The 23,482-nt window shown below is 45.0% G+C and overlaps 1 protein-coding gene across 1 annotated transcript in view; it reads left to right on the top strand.

Annotated features, from left to right (window-relative positions):
- The window catches only part of LOC144484869 (uncharacterized), an 80,910-nt gene extending 62,946 nt beyond the window's left edge, over positions 1 to 17,964 (top strand). The window contains 5 exon segments of the mRNA XM_078203230.1: positions 8,663 to 8,969; positions 10,046 to 10,344; positions 10,430 to 10,503; positions 13,446 to 13,614; positions 17,134 to 17,964. Of these exon segments, the coding sequence (XP_078059356.1) occupies positions 8,663 to 8,969; positions 10,046 to 10,344; positions 10,430 to 10,503; positions 13,446 to 13,614; positions 17,134 to 17,964 (1,680 nt within the window).
- The last annotated feature ends 5,518 nt before the right edge of the window (positions 17,965 to 23,482 follow it).

The raw sequence follows: 23,482 nt of genomic DNA, 5'->3' as shown, positions 1-23,482 counted from the left end.
AACTTGTGGGCCGAAGGGCCTGTTTGTGCTGTGGCTTTCTATGTTCTATGTTCTATAAAAAAAGCAACTGGGCAGTTTAGAGAATGAATATGAGAATATTTATCGAGTTTGATGACCCAAACTCTTTCGCCGTCACTGTAGAAAACAAAGCAGACAACTTGGACTCAGCAAAATATTTCATTCAGTAATATGGCAGGTACCATGTACCAGATACCATGCCCTGAGGTGGCGCTCGATAACCAGAGACTTCAATTAGATTGCCCTATGATTATGCCTGACAAAGTCATGCAGTTGTTTCCATTACCTCCTGCAGTAAGGCTGGCCAAGAAACTCTCCTGTTCTTTTCACTTGTCATTCGGCTGATTGGAAGAATTTACGAGCAGATCATCAACTTGTGTGACCGGGTAAGGAACACATCCTCTGTAGCCATGAAGTGGAGATGGATCCCAGAGTTTCTGGTCCAGAAGACCTGTATCTGTTCCAGAGCTTCCGTAATTCACACATCGGCTCTTGCACTAAATGCGTTGTGTTTTGTGGTGGTGTCAAGACGCCCAGATATTTAAAGTAACGTTTATTAGTCACAAGTAAGGTTTACATTCACAATGCAATTAAGTTACTGCGAAAATCCCCTAGTCGCCACACTACGGCGCCTATTCGGGTACACTGAGGGATAATTTAGCATGACAAATGCAGCTAACCAGCACGTCCTTCGGACTGTGGGAAGAAACCGGAGCACCCGGAGGAAACCCATGCAGATACTGGGAGAACGTGCAAACTCCAGACAGACAGTGACCCAAGCCGGGAATCGAACCCTTGTCCCTGGCGCTGTGAGGCAGCAGTGTTAACCACTGTGCCGTTTCCTGTAACTCCAGCTGTCGCCTGTGATTGGGGAAACTGACGGTTCTGCAGGTTTTAGCGAAAGATGAGGTCTTGGGACGTCATCTGTGAAACAGCGATTTTATGTTGCTGCATCGTATTACGGGTTTTTATTGTTGCAGTTTGTCATGTGTTTTATTACTTCGATGTTATTGCTACAACATCTGCTGCCTTTGTCATTCTGGTTTTGCTTCATTTGTTGTTGAGTATTGATAAAAAATTATTTATCTCAGTTTTCTGACGCGCCTGCATCATTACCAAAGTATACTCGGGAGCTTGATCGGTGAATTGCCGGTACCAGAACACAAAGTCATTTGCAGCGACAGTAACATTGTGATGAAGAGAGATGGTCTGTCCTTGTTTAACCCGATGCATCGAAATCTGAAATGTCTCCGAGTGATCAGGAACAACTGTGAAACCAAACACAAAACTAACATAAAAATACATACAAAAATAAATAAATGAAGTGTTTCCATAAATAGATGGAATTAACTAATCTATGCGTCTATCGACCCATCTATCTGCCTTTCTGTATATCTGACTCTGCCGATCTACATATTATCGCTCTTTCCATCTTTCTACACCCTTGTTTAGGTATCTTTCTCTCGCATATCGATCTGCCTCGGCATCAGAGAAACAGGTATTTTTCCTCACTCTCTTTACTTTGTGTGTGGAACAACGAAACAAAAGAGTTTACTCGATATGTTTCGACACATTGCATCTGTAGCAACAATTGTCGGACATTGCGACTCTATCCAGGTCGAAGTATAAGCACGGGAAAATAATAGTTCTAATGTCACCGGCATTTCGAAAGGTATTGGTTTGGGGACAGATTAAAATTCCAGTGGAGACAAGACAGTGAATAAGATATTGTACAACCGGCCCCATCCTTTGTCTCACTGCGTCTGCTTCGCACAGAGATAAATCCCTGAGTCCTGGACCGTGGTGTCATCTATAGAGATTGGATTTGAATTCTTTACTCGGTCAAAGCATAGTGTGTAACACCCTGAGGTCATATTCTCCTCGTAAATGGAGGCGATAAATGTCAGAGCCCCTGTCAGTGCTTGTCTGTACCAGACCATGGTATCGCCTGTAGCAAAGGGGGGCAGGCAGGTCAGTTGAACCCGTTTCACTTCCCAAGGCACCACCTGCTCAGGGCGGGAGCTCCGATCCTCACACTGAACGGCTGTGAACAAAACAAAATCACTCACAAACCACACGGTATTAAGAGACTTTTAAAATAATGCGTCTGAGTAAATTCATAAAGTCACACAATATCAGCTGTATCTGAGCTCCAACTGGAAACAAGTCTTTGCGGGGGTTTGTCTTCATGATGATGACGGTGTACAACAGGATCATACCGGGTCTGATTTCGAGACTGGGACTTGCAGCCAAGGTCGGGACTGTGAATGATGGGAAGGGGAAGGAGAGGCGAGAGCTGAATGTGAGGCTGATGGGCAGTGTCACCGAATGGACTATGATGGGATGTCGTTATCTGACGTTATTCACGGTGCCACTGAGCAATTGGCTTTTGTCAAACCATACACCACTTGGACTGTCACTGCTTCTGAATCTCTTTGCTTCCTGTGTGTAACAGAGTAAATTCTTTCATAAGTTCTGTGCTCTTTTGTATTTCTAACTGAACAGAACAATTGATTATCTTAGAATCATAGTGTTTTACAGCACACGGAGAGGAGGTTCGGCCCATTACTTATGTCCTGTCTCACTTAATCAATTATCCACTTATTCCTAATCATCTATCTGCTTCCATATCTTATACCTTTTTAAAATTTTAATTTGCTGGCAAAATGTTTATCGATGATGTGAAGATGCCGGCGTTGGACTGGGGTGGGCGCAGTAAGTTGTCTCACAACACTAGGTTAAAGTCCAACAAGTCCAACAAGAGGAAAAAGGAAGCATATGTAAGGATGATAAAACAAGGTTCAGTTGGGTCGCTTGAGGGTTACAAGGTAGCAAGAAATGAACTAAAAAAAGGGCTTAGGAGAGCTAGGAGGGGGCATGAGAAGTCCTTGGCGGGTCGGATCAAGGAAAACCCCAAGGCTTTTTACTCTTATGTGAGGAAGAAAAGAATGACCAGGGTGAGGTTAGGGCGGTCAGGGATCGTAATGGGAACTTGTGCAGGGAGTCAGAAGAGATAGGAGAGGCAATGAATGAATCCTTTTCTTCAGTTTTCACGAAGGAGAGGGGCCATGTTTTTGAGGATGAGAGTGTGATACAGGCTGATAGGCTGGAGGAGGTGGATGTTCTGAGGGAAGATGTATTAGCAATTTTGAAAAACCTGAGATTCAGTAAGTCCCCTGGGCCAGATGGGATATAACCTCGGATTATTTGGGAAGCAAAGGATGTGATTGCAGATGATCTGTGGGTCCTCCCGGACATCCACATCTGTGAGGGGTGTGTCGAGCTGCGGTTCCTGAGGGCCCGTGTTAGGGAGCTGGAACTGCAGCTCGAGGATCTTAGGCGGGTGCGGGAGAATGAGGAGGTGATAGACAAGAGCTATCATCAGGTGGTCACACCAGGGCCACGGGAGGAGGCCAAGTGGGTGACAGCCAGGAAGGGTAAAACACGGGTGATTAAGAGCACCCCGGTGGAAGTGCCCCTACATAAGAAGTACTCCTGTCTGAGTACTGTTGGGGGGGACAGCCCATCTGGGGGAAGCAGCAGTGGCCACGTCTCCGGGGTGGAGTCCGGCCCTGTAACTCAGAGGGCTAAGGAAAGGAGGAGGAAGGCGGTATTAATCGGGGACTCGACAGTCAGGGGGACGGACAGGCGATTTTGCGGTGGCAGGCGGGAGTCTCGCATGGTGGCCTGCCTCCCTGGGGCTGGGATCCAGGATGTCCCTGGGGGAGTCCCAGAAATCCTGAGGTGGGAGGGAGAGGAGCCGGAGGTAGCGGTACATATTGGTACCGCTGATGTGGGTAAGAAGGGGGAAGGGAACATGAAAAAAGAGTATAGGGAATTAGGGAGACAGCTGAGAAGGAGGAAAGCAAAGGTAGTAATCTCGGGATTGCTGCCTGTGCCACGGGAAGGTGAGGAAAGGAATGGAGTGAGGTGGAGGATGAATGTGTGGCTGAGGGAATGGTGCAGGGGGCAGGGATTCAGGTTCCTGGACCATTGGGACCTCTTTAGGGGCAGGTGTGACCTGTATACTAAAAACGGGTGGCACATGAATCCCAGGGGGACCAATATCCTGGCGGGAAGGTTGGCTAAGGCTACTGGGGAGAGTTTAAACTAGATAGGTTGGGGGGAGGGGATCAAAGTGACGTGAATGAGAGTGAGGAAGGTAGCTCGCAAACAGAGAAGGGTTATAGGCAGTGCAAGAGGGCAGGTGGACTGGGAACAGAGAAGGGGAGAGGTCAGACCATAGGATTGAGATGTGTCTACTCTAATGCCAGGAGTATAGTGAATAAACAACTAGCTAAAGGAGGAGAGGGCTTGGGAGACGTTAGTAGCGCTTCAACAAACCGGGTCCAGATAAAGGCTGGCATAAAGACACTTTGCCTGAATGCACGAAGCATTCGAAACAACGTAAATGAGTTGAGGGAACAAATCCATACAAATGAATGTGATCGAGTGTCCATCACAGAAACGTGGTTGCAGGGTGACCGGAACTGGGAACTGAATATACAGGGTTATCAGGCATTTAGGAAGGATAGACAGGTAGAAAAAGGAGGTGGGGTAGCTTTGTTAATAAAGGATAATATCAGGACGGTAGTGAGAGACGACATAGGCTCTAAGGAGCAAAACGTGGAATCGTTGTGGGTGGAGATAAGCAATAGTAGGGGGAGAAAGACACTGGTAGGCGTGGTCTATAGGCCCCCAAATAATAACTTAGAGGTGGGGAGGGCTATAAACAAGCAAATAATGGATGCGTGCAAAAGTGGAACGGCAATAATCATGGGGAATTTTAACCTACATATTGATTGGTCGACTCAAATTGGACGTGGAGGGCTTGAGGAAGAGTTCTTGGAATGCTGTCGGGATTGTTTCATTGAACAGTATGTTACAGAACCTACGAGAGAGCGAGCTATCTTGGATCTGGTTCTGTGCAATGAGACAGGTCGGATTAAGGATCTTCTTGTGAAGGATCCTCTTGGGATGAGTGATCATAATATGGTGGAATTTCTGATACAGATGGATGGTGAGAAAGTAGGGTCCCAAACCAGTGTCCTCTGCTTGAACAGAGGGGAGTACGATAGGATGAGGGTGGAATTGGCTAATGTAGACTGGGCGAGCAGACTGGTAAGTAGGACAGCTGAGGAACAGTGGAGGATTTTTAAGGAGATTTTTTTAAGTCCTTAGCAAAAATATATTCCGGTGATAAAGAAGGACTGTAAGAAAAAGGATAATCGGACGTGAATAACGAAGGAAATAAAGGAGAGTATTAAAATAAAATCAGATGCGTACAGAGTGGCCAAAAATAGTCGAGAATTAGTGGATTGGGAAAGCTTTAAAGAAAAACAAAGAACGACTAAGAAAGCGATTAAGAAAGGAAAGATAGATTATGAAACTAAACTAGCTCAAAATATAAAAAATGATAGTAAAAGTTTTTACAAGTATATAAAAAGGAATAGAGTGGCTCGAGTGAATGTTGGACCCTTGGAAGATGAGAGGGGGGATTTAATAGTGGAAAACGAGGAAATGGCTGAGACTTTAAATAAGTTCTTTGTGTCGGTCTTCACGGTGGAAGACACAAATAGTTTGCCGAATATTAGAGATCGAGAGTTGGTGGGAGGGGAGGTCCTTAATACAATTACTGTTACTAAGGAGGTGGTGCTTGGTAGACTAATAGGACTGAAGGTAGACAAGTCCCCGGGCCCGGTTGGAATGCATCCCAGGGTACTGAAAGAAACGGCTGAGGTAATAGCAGATGCGTTAGTAGTAATTTATCAAAATTCGCTGGACTCTGGGGTAGTGCCGGCTGACTGGAAAACAGCTACTGTTACACCGCTGTTTAACAAAGGAAGTAGACAAAAGGCGGGTAACTACAGGCCAGTTAGCTTAACGTCCGTAGTTGGGAAGATGCTAGAGTCCATTATTAAAGAGGAAATAACAGAGCACCTGAATAAGAATGGTTCGATCAAGCAGACGCAGCATGGATTCATGAAGGGAAAGTCGTGTTTGACGAATCTACTGGACTTTTACGAAGATGTCACTAGTGCGGTTGACAGAGGGGAACGAGTGGATGTCGTGTTTTTAGATTTCCAGAAGGCGTTCGATAAGGTCCCTCACAAAAGGTTGCTGCAGAAGATTGGGGTACGCGGAGTTGGCGTGGATTGGGGATTGGCTATCTAACAGGAAGCAGAGAGTTGGGATAAATGGGTGCTTTTCTGGTTGGCAGTTGGTGACCAGTGGCGTACCGCAGGGATCGGTGCTGGGGCCTCAATTGTTTACCATTTCCATAGATGATCTGGAGGAGGGGACTGAATGTAGGGTATTCAACTTTGCTGATGACACGAAGGTGAGTGGGAAAGTGAATTGTGTGGAGGACGCGGAAAGTCTGCAGAGAGATTTGGATAGGCTGAGCGAGTGGGCGAGGATCTGGCAGATGGAATATAACGTTAGCAAATGTGAGGTTATCCACTTTGGAAGAAATAATAGTAAATTGGAATATTATTTAAATGGAGAAAAATTACATCGTGCGACTGTGCAGAGGGACCTGGGGGTCCTTGTGCACGAATCGCAAAAACTCAGTCTGCAGGTGCAGCAGGTGATCAAGAAGGCGAATGGAATGTTGGCCTTTATCGCGAGGGGGATAGAATATAAAAGCAGGGAGGTCTTGCTGCAACTGTACAAGGCACTGGTGAGGCCGCAACTGGAGTACTGTGTGCAGTTTTGGTCCCCTTATTTGCGAAAGGATATATTGGCCTTGGAGGGAGTGCAGAGAAGGTTCACCAGGTTGATACCGGAGATGAGGGGTGTGGCTTATGAGGAGAGATTAAACAGATTGGACCTGTACTCGTTGGAGTTCAGAAGGATGAGGGGTGATCTTATAGAGACATATAAGATAATGAAGGGGCTGGATAGGGTAGAGGTGGAGAGATTCTTTCCACTTAGAAGGGAAACCAGAACTAGAGGGCACAGTCTCAAAATAAGGGGGGGCCGGTTCAGAACAGAGTTGAGGGGGAACTTCTTCTCTCAGAGGGTAGTGAATCTCTGGAATTCTCTGCCCATTGAAGTGGTGGAGGCTTCCTCGTTGAATATGTTTAAATCACGGGTAGATAGTTTTCTGATCGATAAGGGAATTAGGGGTTATGGGGAGCAGGCGAGGAAGTGGAACTGATTCGCTTCAGATCAGCCATGATCTTGCTGAATGGCGGGGCAGGCTCGAAGGGCCAGATGGTCTACTCCTGCTCCTATTTCTTATGTTCTTATGTTCCTCACTGTCCACGGAGATAGTGTCAGATTACTGGAGAGTGGCGAATGTTGTTCCTCTGTTCAAGAAAGGAAATAGGAGTGACCCTGGTAATTATAGGCCGGTTAGTCTTACTTCAGTGGTCGGTAAGTTCATGGAAAAGGTCCTGAGGGATAGAATTCATGACCATTTGGAAAGATGCAGCTTAATCCAGGATAGTCAACATGGATTTGTGAAGGGTAAGTCTTGCGTAACAAATTTGATTGAATTCGGGACTTTCCCTCCTGTGGTGGAAAGACCTAGAGTTACTCAAGTCTCTGCTCAGGACAATCGTCCCTCTCCCCCCTGCTTCACCTTTCCCATTCCCTCCAATACTCTGTCTTTGAGATTAAACCAAACAAAAGAGGAGTCACGGAATCGATCTTTGTGTTGAAACAGTCTTCCGCAACAATTCCACATATTTATATTTCTTTCTATTCTGAAATCAGCGTCGCTGTGCATTATATCTGGGTCATTTGACTAGAACATAGAACATAGAACAGTACAGCACAGAACAGGCCCTTCGGCCCACGATGTTGTGCCGAGCTTTATCTGAAACCAAGATCAAGCTATCCCACTCCCTATCATCCTGGTGTGCTCCATGTGCCTATCCAATAACCGCTTAAATGTTTCTAAAGTGTCTGACTCCACTATCACTGCAGGCAGTCCATTCCACACCCCAACCACTCTCTGCGTAAAGAACCTACCTCTGATATCCGTCCTGTATCTCCCACCACGAACCCTATAGTTATGCCCCCTTGTAATAGCTCCATCCACCCGAGGAAATAGTCTTTGAACGTTCACTCTATCTATCCCCTTCATCATTTTATACACCTCTATTAAGTCTCCCCTCAGCCTCCTCCGCTCCAGAGAGAACAGCCCTAGCTCCCTCAACCTTTCCTCATATGACCTACCCTCCAAACCAGGCAGCATCCTGGTAAATCTCCTCTGCACTCTTTCCAGCGCTTCCACATCCTTCTTATAGTGAGGTGACCAGAACTGCACACAATATTCCAAATGTGGTCTCACCAAGGTCCTGTACAGTTGCAGCATAACCCCACGGCTCTTAAACTCCAACCCCCTGTTAATAAAAGCTAACACACTATAGGCCTTCTTCACAGCTCTATCCACTTGAGTGGCAACCTTTAGAGATCTATGGATATGGACCCCAAGATCTCTCTGTTCCTCCACAGTCTTCAGAACCCTATTTAACATCATCAGCAGCGTGTTACTCATTTTCTGCACCTGAATACTGAAATCTCATCTTTGGCTCATTTGAACTATATTGACTGTTTAGTTCCTTCCTCGTTTCATACACTGTTCGTGTTTTAATGATGAAAACAGGCACGGCATTTTTTTCTTGTACGCTAGATCATCAATTCTGCTGTACATCGCTCTTGGAAGCAGAAATGTTCTTTCAGAGCAGACAGACAGGTTCCCTATTCCTGCCCTGCTGACCTGACTAATGATAGGAATGGGCCAGAGGCAGTCGTGACTCCAACAGCAGCATCGGTTCAGAGCGTGCAGAGCAAACGGAAGCTGCTGCCGAGGCACTGCAGGCTAAAAACTGATAAAAGTGTGCCGCTGCTATCAGCTGCCGACGCAAATGACGGAGCGGAATTAGCCTCGGTTGAACCTTCAGACTTCAGTCACCATCCTGCACTTGCTCAGTGTTCAAGTGATTAAGAAATAGTCTGGGAGTGGCATGAACAGCCAAGAGTCATCGGAAGTTAGGGTACGAAATGCGCATTCGCATTACCATACCTGTTTCAAAATGCTGTCTATTGTCTTTCACACCGCGCATTTTCCACGCTGTGATATTCCTCTTTTGAAAATTGCTATTGAATCCTATTCCTTCGGCATTTTAGGCGCTCTATTCCAGATGCCAACGTATCGCAATGTAATAAATAAAATTCATATTTCACTTGTCTATACAATTGGAATGATTTTGGCATTGAATCTTTTGCTCATGAAAGTAATTACCGCCGAGAGGAGAGGGCAATATTTCAACACATCAATTGAGTCTCCATGGTACCATCTTTGTTTCAAGAAGTTTCCTTACAGATTTGTATAAACGTTCCTTATCCCTTTGCACATTCTGATACATAACAGCCGCCCTTTCTCCGAGTATACCATTGTTCCTATTTGGTCATGTGCAGGACGTAGATGGAGACGGTTAACTTTCTGGTCGCGATATACAGAAACAGCTGAACTTTCTGACATCGAGAGTAACAAAAACTGTGTCCAAGCAGCTCCAATGGGAAACATTCGCGTCTTTATGTGCATTTCAATACACTCTGAATGCACTTAATGGCCGCATTCTAAACCGGATTAAACAGAATCTCGCACCAGAGGGCGCCATATTCAAGCATCAGCGCGAGGAAGTCACGCGGTGGCATCTTCAAAGCCAATAGGGATGGTTCCCTGAATAAAGTCACAATGCAGCGTGTGGGTGGAACAATCCAGTTGAACAGAGCCCGGGTTCCCTCTCTCCGTCTCAGTCTCTGACTCACTCCTTCCCATTCACTGAGAGAGTTTCAATCAGAAATGCTTCTGATCACACTGTCGGTGCTGTTAGATGGTAAGTGGTGGATGATGTTCATCCTGCCAGATTAGCAGATTATAAATTGCAATAATATTTGGCATCACTAACTGTCAGAAATATCGATATGATGGGTAGAGTCCACGCATTTGAAAACAAATTAAGATCAATTCTGTTCAAACATTTGATATTTCATTCCTCTAACTTTACAGGTGGGTTGTGCACCGATCCAGTAACTCAGTCACCAGTGACAATAGCTGCGTCAGAAGAGCGTTCGGTGCAGTTAGATTGTATGCATACAGACCCCAATATGATCTACATGCAATGGTATCAGCAGAAACCGTCACAACCCTCGAGATGGATTATTACCAAAGTCTTAGCACTGACGACAGATGAGGTTTCAGGACAATATCTTGCGGCTGTTGACAAGTCTAAACAGAATGGTTACCTCAATATAAGGGCCCTCTGTATGGAGGACAGGGCGGTCTATTACTGTGCATTGAGACACAGCGTGAGATTATCGCTAAAACCCCGTACAAAAACCTCAACCAATATTTGCAGCTCCACGAAATTTGCTTTCCTGCCGTTGCCTCCAGGAATGGTTTGATCCCGGGTTCACAAAAACAGCCAAGCCTATTTATCTCACGCCTATGTCGCTGTCGTTGTCTTTGTACAGGCCAATACAGGTGTAATTTGGGAAATAATCGGTCTTATCCCCACCTTTAATGTATTCAGCAATTCCATATAATCAATCTATATATACATTGTGTAAATGTGATGAGCACCAATGCTGTGTGTGAGGAATTTCTGCAGTAGGTACCAGATGCAGTTCTACTGCATTATGTTGCGGAACCAACCAAAGAACAAATTATTTTATACCAGGTATCAAGCATTAATAGTGTCTAGTTAGCAAGGGAACAGCGTCCATCCATATATAGATTGTTCATTAACTTTGAAAACGATTATGTTCAGTCTGAAATGTTGATTTTAAATATAAAGAACAGAAGCAATTAAGATATGAGGCGGGAAATTGACATCTGGATGGGAAAGAAAGGCCAAAGTTAAAACGATACTTTGCCAAGTATTTGCATATATAACAAGCCACTTACAAAAATTACATTCATTCACGAATTATGTCCATTAAGATGCAAAATGATGAAATGAGAAGTGAACGAGACATGGCGAACACAGGGAGTTAGAATTGTAATACAGAAAAAAGAAAAAAAGTAGGAGCTTCGAAAGAAAACGAAATAAATCAGAGAATGGGGAGAACTTCAGAATTTTAGTTAATAGAGCCGAACAAGTGGTTGCATTAGCAGTGGGGGAGCATTTTACAGATAACAATCGTAGCATATTTAGATACAAGATTGTTATGGAAAATGACAAGGATGGCCCAGCGATCATATTTCTATGAAGACTGATTTTAATAAGATCAGGTATGATCTGGCCAGATTTGACTGGGAGCAGACACTTTTACATTAAATTGTCACAGAGCAGTTGGACGCATTGAAGAAGGAAATAGGGCGATGACAGGGTCAACATTCTCCAATAAAGAAAAAGCATGGGACCAACAAATCCACTGAACATTGGATATCGAGGGATATACAACATTGTACACAGAGGGAAAGGGTAGCTAATGGCAGCCAACGAGGGCTTAAAACAGCAGAATCCCTCGAATTATATAGAATGGGCAAGAGGGGCCTTCAAAGGGGAAAATATGAGACCAGGAAAGGACTCCGAAAAGAACCTGACAGATCAAAGAAAGGAAAATGGTAATTTCCTTTGCATGCAGATTGATATTATAAATATAACTCGGAAAGAGTCGGGCTCACTAAGGACAATCATGGTATTTTTTTAATGTAGAGCTGGATGACATAGGAAGGGTTCCACATGAAAGCTTTGTGTTGGTGTCCATTTCTGTGACAGACGATGTTGGTTTCAAAATCAGATTGGACTGTGATTCAATTGAAGACCTTCACAAAACAGATAGGTAGTTCTAAGTGTTTTGACAGCATTAAAATTAGAAAAGAATATTTCCAGGACTGATGAGTGAGGCCAGCGAGGACAAAGAAGGTGCGCTAGCAATAATTTTCAATTCGTCTTTGGGCAGAGGAGAGATGCTGCTGTACTTGCCCAATGCTAGGCTTCCCCGTGTAGACCAAGGTTTACACTGTCGATAAAGTTGTAATGAGCGTTGCGAATTGTTCCCTTGGGACAACTCTAATGGCCAATTTTGTTTACCCATTGCTGCATTAAGATCCACACATTTTATTTACCTTATGGCTGTACACGACCACGTTAATATAGAGCAGCGGCTTTAGGAAATTAACGACTGCACTGTTACAATAAAAGTTTGATTCGCCGCAATTTAAAACAACAAATCTACATGAGGAGTTCACAAAGGCACTTCATTCCCGATCCATTTAACATCTTCAGAAGATTTGCGACACTCAATGAGACGTTAAAAAACCCACAATTCGACAAATATAGAAGGCAGGTGAAGTCCACAGAATGGAACTAGGGAAATTCTTCAGTCATGTTGAAGCTTCAACTCATGGGCTGTCATTTTTAACCCGATTTTCTCCTTCACCATTGGACTCCTAACATTATTTTAGAGCTTGTGTATTAGACAATCACCTGAAATTAAGTAATGATAAAAGCGTAGCTTTTCGACTAGTTGCAAATCTCTAATATCAGCTTCCCTGGGCGGGTGTCTCAGTTGGATTCGTTGGGTTTTGATTCCCAGCGCGGAGTGAATATATTTTTATTTAATTATTCATTAAATGAAACAACGCCTCACAGCGTCTATGAGGGAGAAACAGGGTTACTCTTCCAGCTGGATGAATTTGTATCAGAGCTGGAAAATTCAGAAATGTCACAAGAATAATCTCGGAAGAAGAATCACAGGGCAAACACACGGCAGTCACTGATCATTCCAAGTAACTGGCACCTATCAAATTATCTTCCTTTTAAACCACATCTTTTAACTCCCTGCACTCCAGCTCAGACATATCCGCCTCCCTCAAATATCATGTAGCTGAAAATGAACTCTGTCCACTGATTATTATACACTTGTTGCAGCCTTGTAGCCAATGATTGGCTCCATACTTCAGTGGGCAGAACAGTGTTCCCGTAATTAACGCGTTCAATTCTCGTTGGAGATTGTTTTTTAACTTCAGTTAATGATCGCAAGTTACACATCGTAATTTCAACTATGCAAACGCTGCAAAGTGACTGCAAACAGAGCTGGATCCTTGGGCTGCATGGCCTACTCCTGCTCCTATTTCTTGTGTTCATGTATCTGACAAAGCCAGTAATTCATGTGATAATGAAAACAGAAAGTGCTGGAAGGGCGTTGTGCATGGTTTTTGCTTCTGCTGGGAGTAGAGGGTGCCCTGAACGCGCTGCTGGAGAAGCTGGTGGAAGCAGGCACATTAGCAACATTTAAAGGCATCAGGATTGGTACATGGATAGGAAGGGAATAGAGGGAGAAGGACCGAGTAAGGGCAAAAGTTATTTTTGTATAGTTAGAACATCACGATCAGCATAGGCTTGGAGGGCCGAAGAGCCTGTTCCCGTGCTGTACTTGTCTTTGTCTTTTCTTCTCAGCAGGTCGAGCAGCAAATGTGAAGCGAAAAACAGATTTAAAGTTCCGTGTCCAATACGATTATTTTTCAAACCAGTTATGAGTAACGTCAATGAGCATAACATTGAAATGGAAGCTGAAGGAATGAATCCCACCCACAGGAGCTCTTCTGTAGTAAACGTGTTTAGCGAAGTAGTAAGATACCGAAATGCTGGAGGGTTGTGACCCGCGAGGGTTAACTAATCTGCTCCTGATTCTACTTATATTCCGACATAGTTCTGTTCTGCGTCCTTTGGCGACAAGAACATATCGTCCCAACTTTGCGAGTCCTGCTGCTATTTTCCCCACACAAATAGATACATAAACAGACGTTTTAAATCAACAGAAATATAAAAGGAAGTGAATTTGATCGAACATTCAAACTATTACAAATATGCAGGTGGTTGTTTCCTTGTTGAAACAGTTTTTTTCCCAAATTTGCTGTATTCAACGGCGCTTTTCCCATCTTAGCACTCGGGGGTAACAAGTAAACCACAACAACTGTAAGGGGGCTATATAGCCACGCGACTTGCTTTGAAATATAATCGCTGTCGTTATAGATCAGGTTTTGTCAAAATGAAAATGCGATCGGAATATCAGAGAACTCGCTGACACCCTGATTTAGGATGCGATGTGATTGGTCAGTCGTCTCAGTCTCGGCGAGCGCGTTCGGCTGTGCATTTGTATTCTCCCCCCATCAGTATTCATTGTCATAGTTCAGAGCACCTGAGTAACAACAATAAATATCTGATAAATGCTCCCTGCTCTGCTGTCATACTATGTTGCCAACATTAAAATTTAATGTTTTGATACTTGATATTTGATAACATCTAGGTTTCAAATATACTATTAAACATAATGATTGATCTCGAAACTTTAATTAGTGGCAGGCCTTGGGTTGCAGTTTCCTTTTTCAGTCCACAATCGTAATTCTCGGACGGACCACGATTCTGTCCATCCTAGACTGAAATGTGTCCAATGGGAGAGAATCTAGAATCCTCTAGACGACAGAATTCCAAAAATTCACAATTATTTTGAGTGTCGTAATTTATCAACTCAGCCCTCATCCTGAGACCGTGCAACGTGTTTTACATTCCTCCGACCAGCAGAAACAGTCTCAATGCGTCCATCGTATTAACCCATTCAGCATTGTATAGGTTTCACTGAGATCGTTTTCCATTCTTCGAAACTCCACAGAATTTCAAGTCTTAAAATAGGATTAAAAACTGCTTAAAATACGTTACAAAATCCAAATGCTGAAATTCATTCCAGACGCTGACATTAGCTTTGTTACATGCAAACAAATATTTTAGTGCAATAAGTTATCATGACAAAGTTGAAAAAAATATTTTAAAATAATTTATTTCACTTTCTGATCTTTACTTCTTTGTTAAACATTAAAAAAAACATGTTAACAAAAACCGAAAGAATGGCTCCTGGCTCTATGCGTGAAGCTGGACCAAAAATTAAAAATTTCCATGCAGGCTGCCAGACAGATAAATGTCTACATTACTGGAGTAAAAATGTGTGGAATGTACAGACCGAATTCACTTCCTTTCCCTTCAGTTGCTGCAAGTCCCCAATTTCCCCCAGAATGAGAAAAGAAATGGAAAGGGGGAAACATTGATTTCCTCCCAGATGTTGCTCAGAGGAGGAAGTTTCACTCTGAAGCTCATTGGACAACTTCCGCATTGTGACATCACAATGGAGCCCTGCCTGAATCAGCCAATAGGAATCAGTCTCTTCCGCGATGACGAGTTCTGGAAGTTCTGGAAGACGAGAGTGTGGCTCATGTTGTTCCGCTGTTTAAGAAGGATTGCAAAGAGAAGCCTGGTAATTACAGGCCGGTGAACCTGACAACAGTGGCGGGTAAGTTACTGGAGAGGATTCTGACCAACCTTTGGATAATCAAGGTCCGGTTAGGGAGAGTTGTCAGAGATCCTGGGTACCAGCAACTTTAGGCATTCTTCGTCGACTTGAGTACAAACAGCACTGGACACCAGGCATAATCCAATGTGGGGCCTTTAATGACTTGTGCACAAGGAGAAACCCTGTGCAGCTGTCCCGCAAGTGGTTCTGATGTTACAGAAAAAGAACCCAGGTCATCCTCTGATCGGGGGGGCTGGTGGGAGGAGGGGGCGGGACCCAGGTCATCCTCTGATCGGGGGGGGGGAGTGGTGGGAGGAGGGGGCGGGACCCAGGTGATCCTCTTATCGGTGGGAGGAGTGGGTGGGAGGAGGGGGCGGGACCCACGTCATCCTCTGATCAGTGGGTGGGAGGAGGGGGCGGGACCCAGGTCTTCCTCTGATCGGGGGGGGGGGCGGGGGTTGGTGGAAGGAGGGGGCGGGACCCAGGTCATCCTCTGATCAGTGGGGGGAGTGGGTGGTGGGGGCGGGACCCAGGTCATCCTCTGATCAGTGGGGGGAGTGGGTGGGACGAGGGGGCGGGACCCAGGTCATCCTCTGATCAGTGGGTGGGAGGAGGGGGCGGGACCCAGGTCATCCTCTGATCGGTGGGGGGAGTGGGTGGGACGAGGGGGCGGGACCCAGGTCATCCTCTAATCAGTGGGGGGAGTGGGTGGGACGAGGGGGCGGGACCCAGGTCATCCTCTGATCGGGGGGGGGGGGGGGGGAGTGGTGGGAGGAGGGGGCGGGACCCAGGTCATCCTCTGACGTGCTACGTTAACAAAATCAACAGTTACTAACCGAAATATAAAGCATCATGTGGTTTAGCTGACTTGACCATATTCCTATAGTTATTCAGTCATTAAAGACACAGTCATGGAGCATTAAACTTGCCTCGCAGGGCCCCTCGTATCGACACACAGGCAGCTGCTTTGTGAGACTGCGAGCAGTACAGACAAGTCAGAGATAAGAGTGTCCTGAGAAGAGAGATTCATTGTGAAGGCTCAGGGACGGTTGATAAGATGTAAGAATTCTATGATTCTAAAGAACATTCGTTCCTCTCTCGTTCCCCAAAAGCTGTGAATCTCCATCCCACACACTCTCCCTCCATTCTCACTCTGCTGTATCTAATATTCACCCTCCCAATTCTCCTGAAGGTGCTGATTGAGGCTGATTGACAGATCCATGCTCACTGCTTCCTGTCCACCACACACAAATCATAAGAAACAGGAGCTGCAGTTGGCTATTCAGCCCATCGAACTGCCTCAACCATTCATTGAGAATTGGCTGATCTAGTGCAGCATCATTTCCCACACTATCCCCCAGATGGAGAGAGAATAGAGCCAATGTTTCGAGTCTGGAGAGAGGAAAGAATGTTCCATAGAAACTAGAATTGTGTGTTCTGAATTTCCATCCTGCACTGACACTGATGATCTCTGTAAACTTGTTTTACAGGATATTGAAAGAGGAATCACAGGCTGAAATCTCAAACGTCACATCTCAATCTGACAGTCACATTCCTTGGGAGCTGAATATCATCGGCCTTTGAATCGAGGAGAAATGGTTGTCCGGCCTGATGACTTGAAAAGATTTCAAATATTAGTGTGACTGGAAAAGCGCCAACACACTGCCAGACTGGAGTGAGTGTGTTCCAGTGCACTGAGCTTGAACCAGTTACACAGCCTGAATAAATATCACACCATTCACAGCAGGGGTGTGGACGAGTCTTCAACTGAAGAGAGGCAAGAACACCTGCACCATGGAGAAACCATGGAAATGTGCAGACTGTGGGAAGAGATACAAATACCCCTCTGAACTGGAAGCTCATCGGCGCAGCCACACGGGGGAGAGACCATTCACCTGCTCTCAGTGTGGGGCGGGATTCACTCAGTTATCCAGCCTGCAGACACACCAGCGAGTTCACACTGGGGAGAAACCATTCACCTGCTCTCAGTGTGGGACGGAATTCACTCGGTTATCCAACCTGCAGACACACCAGCGAGTTCACACTGGGGAGAGACCGTTCACCTGCTCTCAGTGTGGGAAGGGATTTACTCAGTTATCCACCCTGCAGAGACACCAGCGAGTTCACACTGGGGAGGGGCCCTTCACCTGCTCTCAGTGTGGGAAGGGATTCACTCAGTCATCCAGCCTGCAGAGACACCAGCGGGTTCACACTGGGGAGAGGCTATTCACCTGCTCTCAGTGTGGGAAGGGATTCACTCGGTTATCCAAACTGCAGAGACACCAGCGAGTTCATACTGGGGAGAGGCCGTTCACCTGCTCTCAGTGTGGGAAGGGATTTACTCAGTCATCCAGCCTGCTGACACACCAGCGAGTTCACACTGGGGAGAGGCTATTCACCTGCTCTCAGTGTGGGAAGGGATTCACTCGGTTATCCAAACTGCAGAGACACCAGCGAGTTCATACTGGGGAGAGACCGTTCACCTGCTCTCAGTGTGAGAAGGGATTCATTGATTTATCCGCCCTGCGGACACACCAGCGAGTTCACACTGGGGAGAGGCCGTTCACCTGCTCTCAGTGTGGGAAGGGATTCAGTCTTTCATCCCAGCTGCTGAGACACCAACAAGTTCACGAGTGATTCCAAGGGTTGGATCTCCTGGACTCGTTTCGATCGCCTCAGGGGGTCGGAGAGGAATTTCCCAGATTTTTTTTCCCCATATTGGCCCTGGGGTTTTTCACTCTGGGTTTTCGCCTCTCCCTGGAGATCACATGGTCTGGAATGGGGGGGTGGGGGTGAGTTAATAGGTTGTAATGAACAAAGCATCGTAGCTGTGAGGGACAGCTCGGTGGATAGGATATTGGTATGTAGATAGGCTGGAAAATTGGGCGGGGATCCTGGATTCAGGATTCAATCCTGGACCGGGGAGCGGCGCGGGCTTGGAGGGCCGAAGGGCCTGTTCTTGTGCTGTATTGTTCTTTGTTCTTGTTGTTTGTTCACTGTGCCACCGTGCCGCAGCTGGCGTAGTGTACTGGCGAGAGAGATCTTCAAGCTCTGATTAGCCTCAACATTTGAAACTGTGTGAATAAGGGATTGTATAGAATCAGATAAAGGGAGAGCATGAACCCGTTCTCTTGTATTCCTGTCTAAGATAATGAGAGAAAGTGGTGTCAGTAATTGCAGATCCAATTCAATTAATCTGGAGACCAAATTGACCAATTGTCATGTTCCAACAGACCCAACTCTGACGTGTGGTAATGGTCACTTTGGGGATAAAAGTAGAGGTTCTGAAGGTTTTCCTTGTGAACCAAATTCTGAAGCCTCCCAAGGCCAAGTTCCAAGGAAATTACTGTCAAAGAAGGAGCCAGACTCCCAAAGCTGAATTCCACAAGAATTCCTGTGAAAGAAGGAGCCAGAGAGGGTTACTCTTCTACAGACTGATCACCCGCATGAAGCTGTAAAAGTCAATGTCTTAAAGTTTATTTATTAGTCACAAGTAGGCTTACATTCACGCTGCAATGAAGTTACTGTGAAATTCCCCGAGTTGCCACACTCTGGCGCCTGTTCAGGTACACTGAATGAGAATTTAGCATGGCCAATCCACCGAACCTGCACATCATTGGCTGTGGGAGGAAACCGGAGGACTCGGAGGAAACCCATGCAGACATGGGGAGAATGTGCAGACTCCGCACAGACAGTGACCCAAGCCGGGAATTGAACCCAGGTCCCTGGTGCTGTGAGGCAGCAGTAACCACTGTGCCACCGTGCTCAGTTGTTCAGTAAACCTTTTTCATTCAATAAACTTCTTTTTAAATTTACTGTCCAGAGAATTCTGCCTTTACCACAAAGAGGTCAGGGAACAGATAGAGAGAAACCATTTGTGTCCAGAACATTGTGAACATCCTTTTACTCTGATTGTCTTTGATCCTCAAGTCATTTTCTGTTTGTTTTAACCATGTTCTGTTTCATTAATAAACTTTTATCAGTAAAAATATTTGATTTTTCTGGACTTTTTCTGATGAGATTGATGCACTTTAGGGAAAGTGGGTGAGAGGGGTTCATAGAAATCATAGAAATCTAGAAACCCTACAGTGCAAAAGGAGGCCATTCGGCCCATCGAGTCTGCACCGACCACAATCCCACCCAGGCCCGACCCCCAAATATTTACCCGCTAACCTACGCATCTCAGGACTCTAAGGGGCAATTTTTAACCTGGCCAATCAGCCTAACCTGCACATCTTTGGACTGTGGGAGGAAACCGGAACACCCGGAGGAAACCCACACAGACACGAGGAGAATGTGCAAACTCCACAGACAGTGACCCGAGCCGGGAATCGAACCCGGGACCCTGGAGCTGTGAAGCAGCAGTGCTAACCACTGTGCTACCGTGCCACCCTTGGCAGGCTCTTTAACAGAAACTGAGTCCCTCTGAGGTAATTGGCAAAGGGGTCAGAGGGGGAGATGAGATTTTATTTTTTGACACAGCGAGTTGTTCTGATCTGCCTGAAAGCAGATTCAATAGAATCTTTCCAAAGGGTAAAGACTTGAAAGGGAGGAATTTGCAGGGCTGTGGGGACAGATCAGAGCAGTTAGATGAATCAGAGAGTTCTTGCAAAGAGATAGCAGGGACATGATGGGCTGAATGGACTCCTGCAGCCCGTCAATCTCAGCCTCCTGCTTTTTGCAGGTTAAAAGGGACAGATTTCATTGCAGCCACTTCCCTGTATATGTATTTAAAGAGACAGGTTTCTCTTTAGCTCTGAGTGACAGATATAACAATTGGTTGGAGGCCCATTTCCCACTCAGTCCTCCAGCACTTCCCTGTCTCTCTATTAGTGCAACGCCCAGGGCAGTTTCCCAACTGGGGCACAGGCCCCATTATTCTCAGCTAAATTCAGCCCTCAGCTCCGTCGCCTGGCTGTCATTGACACGAGCAATAGAGACAGAAAGGTGCCCCAGGCTCAAATGGGACATCGAAACATGTGGCTTTAAATGAACTGTTCGGTAAACAAATTAAAGAATCACATGACAAAACTTCAAGTTTTCTGATGTTTATTCCAACAAACTGGAGGCAACAATGATTAAACACTTTTTTATAGGGAACATAGCCCTTAAACTGTAAAATTAAACTTTGCCCTTTTAGTCTTAACACCATTAAATATCCACTCAATGAATATATTTTACTCTGCCTTGGAATGTTGACACTTTCTCCAAAAACCAGCCCAAAGTGATTCTTCACTCCTCAAGGGTTTATTTCCATTGTTTTCCTTTTCCAGTCGGGCAACCTTTAATCCCAGAACTGTCCTTCACAGTGATGGTTCTCCTGGACATTTTCCCACTAACACAAGCAAGGCAAATCTTCCAGCCTTGTTTCACAATCCTCAGGAATTTGTGATCAACATTCAACATCGGAGCAGAAGTCGGCCATTTGGCCCTTTGAGTCGGCTCCACCATTTATTTAGATCATGGCTGATCTTTTTGTGTTGCGTTCTCGTGCTATACCCGATAATTTTGATGCCCTTATCCAACAAGAACTGGTATAAAAGCAAAATTCTGCTGTTTTTGGAATCTGAAACAAAACAAAAAATGCTGGACAATCTCAGCAAGTCTGACAGCATCTGTAGAGAGAGAATAGAGACAAAATTTTGAGTCAGGATTACTCTTTGTCAAAGATGAAGACAAGAAAAATTGGACAAAATTTATCCTGTGAGGGTCAAGAATTGGAAAGCAATTATTAAACCTCCTCTGAACCACTTTCAATGCATTTGTATCATTTCATAAATAGGAGACAAAGTTGCACCCAGTGTTCAAGATGCAGTCTCAGCAATGCCCTGCATAACTGAAGTACAACATCTTTAATTTCTCTCGTAATAGAACAAAGAAAATTACAGCACAGGAACAGGCCCTTCAGCCCTCCAAGCCTGCACCGACCATGCTGCCCAACTTAACTAAAACCTCCTACCCTTCCGGGGACCATATATATTCCCATCCTATTCATGTATTTGTCAAGACGCTCCATAAAGTCACTACTGTATCCGCTTCCACTCCCTCCCTCGCCAACGAGTTCCAAACACCCGCTATTCTGTAAAAAATCTGCCTCGAACATCTCCTTTAAACCTTCCACCCTGGGAAAAAGCTTCTGACTATCCACTCCATCCATGCCTCTCAATCTTGTAGACTTCTATCAGGTCCCCCCTCAACCTCTGTCACTCCAGTGAGAACAAACCAAGCTTCTCCAACCTCTCCTCAGAGCTAATGCGCTCCATACCAGACAACATCCTGGTAAGTCTTTTCTGTACCCTCTCCAAAGCCTCCACATCCTTCTGGTAGTGTGGCACCAGAATTGAACACTATATTTCAAGTGCGGCCTAACTAAGGTTCTATAAAGCTGCAACATGACTTGCCAATTTTTAAACTCAATACCCGGGCCGATGAAGGCAAGCATGCCGTATGCCTTCTTGACTACCTTCTCCACCTGCATTGCCACTTTCAGTGACCTGTGTACCTGTACCCCAGATCCATTTGCCTATCAATACTCTTAAGGGTTCTGCCATTTACTGTATATTTTCTATCTGTATTAGACCTTCCAAAATGCATTACCTCTCATTTGTCCGGAATAATAAAGGATAACATTCCATTTGTCAGAACTTTGATTTATTTGAACTAAGATTTATGAGGGTTCTCTTGTTTACAAGAACCTCCCTAATAGTAAATCACACCAGGTTCCAGTGTCTTAACCATGTGGCAAGAAAGAATACTTTAAATGGTGAATTCAGAAAGTTTATTAATCATTAAAAATGTAACAAGTCAGAGAGATAAAAAACAGAGTGTCGATTAACAGTTAATGGAGAAAGTTTAACTTTAACAATTGAACAGACTTCTCTCCATCCCTCTCAGACCAGGACATGAAGTGACCGCTCCAAAAACATGGATAACTTGTAAAACCAACAGCCCTCAACACCTCTCTGTAAACATCTCTCCCTCCACCTCTCCCTACCAAATTGCCTTCTCAAGATCACTTTTTTATACTTTAAAAATGTCAAAAGCCCATCTTAGCCAATTCCCAGAAATCTTCAATTATAAACTAAAATATACACGAGTTTTCAGGCGATTTAAAAACAAATGAACTGTCTGCTGAAAGGGTTAACTTTTCTACAGAACCTAAAGGGGTGGGGAGGGAGCAGAAAAAACTTGGCACACAATTACATCACTTTACACAAGTTTAAAACAAAACAAATGATTTTAAACTTCATCTATTAATTTTTTTTTGTTATATCCCGGCTCAGGTTGCTGTCTGTGTGGAGTTTGCACATTCTTCCTGTGTCTGCATGGGTTTCCTCCGGGTGCTCCGGTTTCCTCCCACAGTCCAAAGATGTGCGGGTTAGGTGGATTGGCCATGCTAAATTGCCTCTTAGTGGAGAATCAGAACTCAGACTTCATCATCCTTATCCTTTTTCTCCCTTTGCCACCACTCCCTCTGTTTTGCGGGAAGGTCGTGGGGATTCCAATCAGACCGAATCATTTTATCATAAAAGTAAAATACTGCGGATACTGGAATCTGAAAAAAACCCAGAAAATTCTGGAAAATCTCAGCAGGTCTGTCAATATCTGTGGAGAGAGAATAGAGCCAATGTTTTGAGTCTGGATGACCCTTTATAAGAGCTCTTATGAAATGTCATCCAGACTCGAAAGGTTGGCTCTATTCTCTAATCATTTTAATCGATAGGTTTCTTGTTCCTAGTTTCCAAATGGCAGGTAAGAGACCTGTCCAGTCCCCACTCGAGCTCTGATTTTTCACTGGCCATGCTTGGGTAAGATTATAACTGTTAGAATCTACTCTCAGAGATCTGCTTTTCAGTCCAGTGCTACTTGGAGTATACCGTCACTTCACCAACTATCAGGTCACAAGTCCCTCACAGTTCTTATCACAAATTTCTGATAAAATAATTTAAACATGCCTGAGAACGCTTCTTAACTTCTTAGTCAGCTTCCTACCCCCGTTTGTTGATTAGTCAGAGCCCTTTTTCACAGATTCCAGGTTTCTCAGCTGCTGAACACCAGCCGGTCCTGCAACAATCTCATAGAATCTCTACAGTGCAGAAGGAGGCCATTCAGCCCATCAAGTCTGCACCAATCACAATCCCACCGACCCTATCCC

The sequence above is a fragment of the Mustelus asterias genome, unplaced genomic scaffold, assembly GCF_964213995.1.
Source record: "Mustelus asterias unplaced genomic scaffold, sMusAst1.hap1.1 HAP1_SCAFFOLD_130, whole genome shotgun sequence".
In the NCBI taxonomy this organism is placed as follows: Eukaryota; Metazoa; Chordata; class Chondrichthyes; order Carcharhiniformes; family Triakidae; genus Mustelus; species Mustelus asterias.
This window is presented reverse-complemented; position numbering and strand designations above follow the sequence as displayed.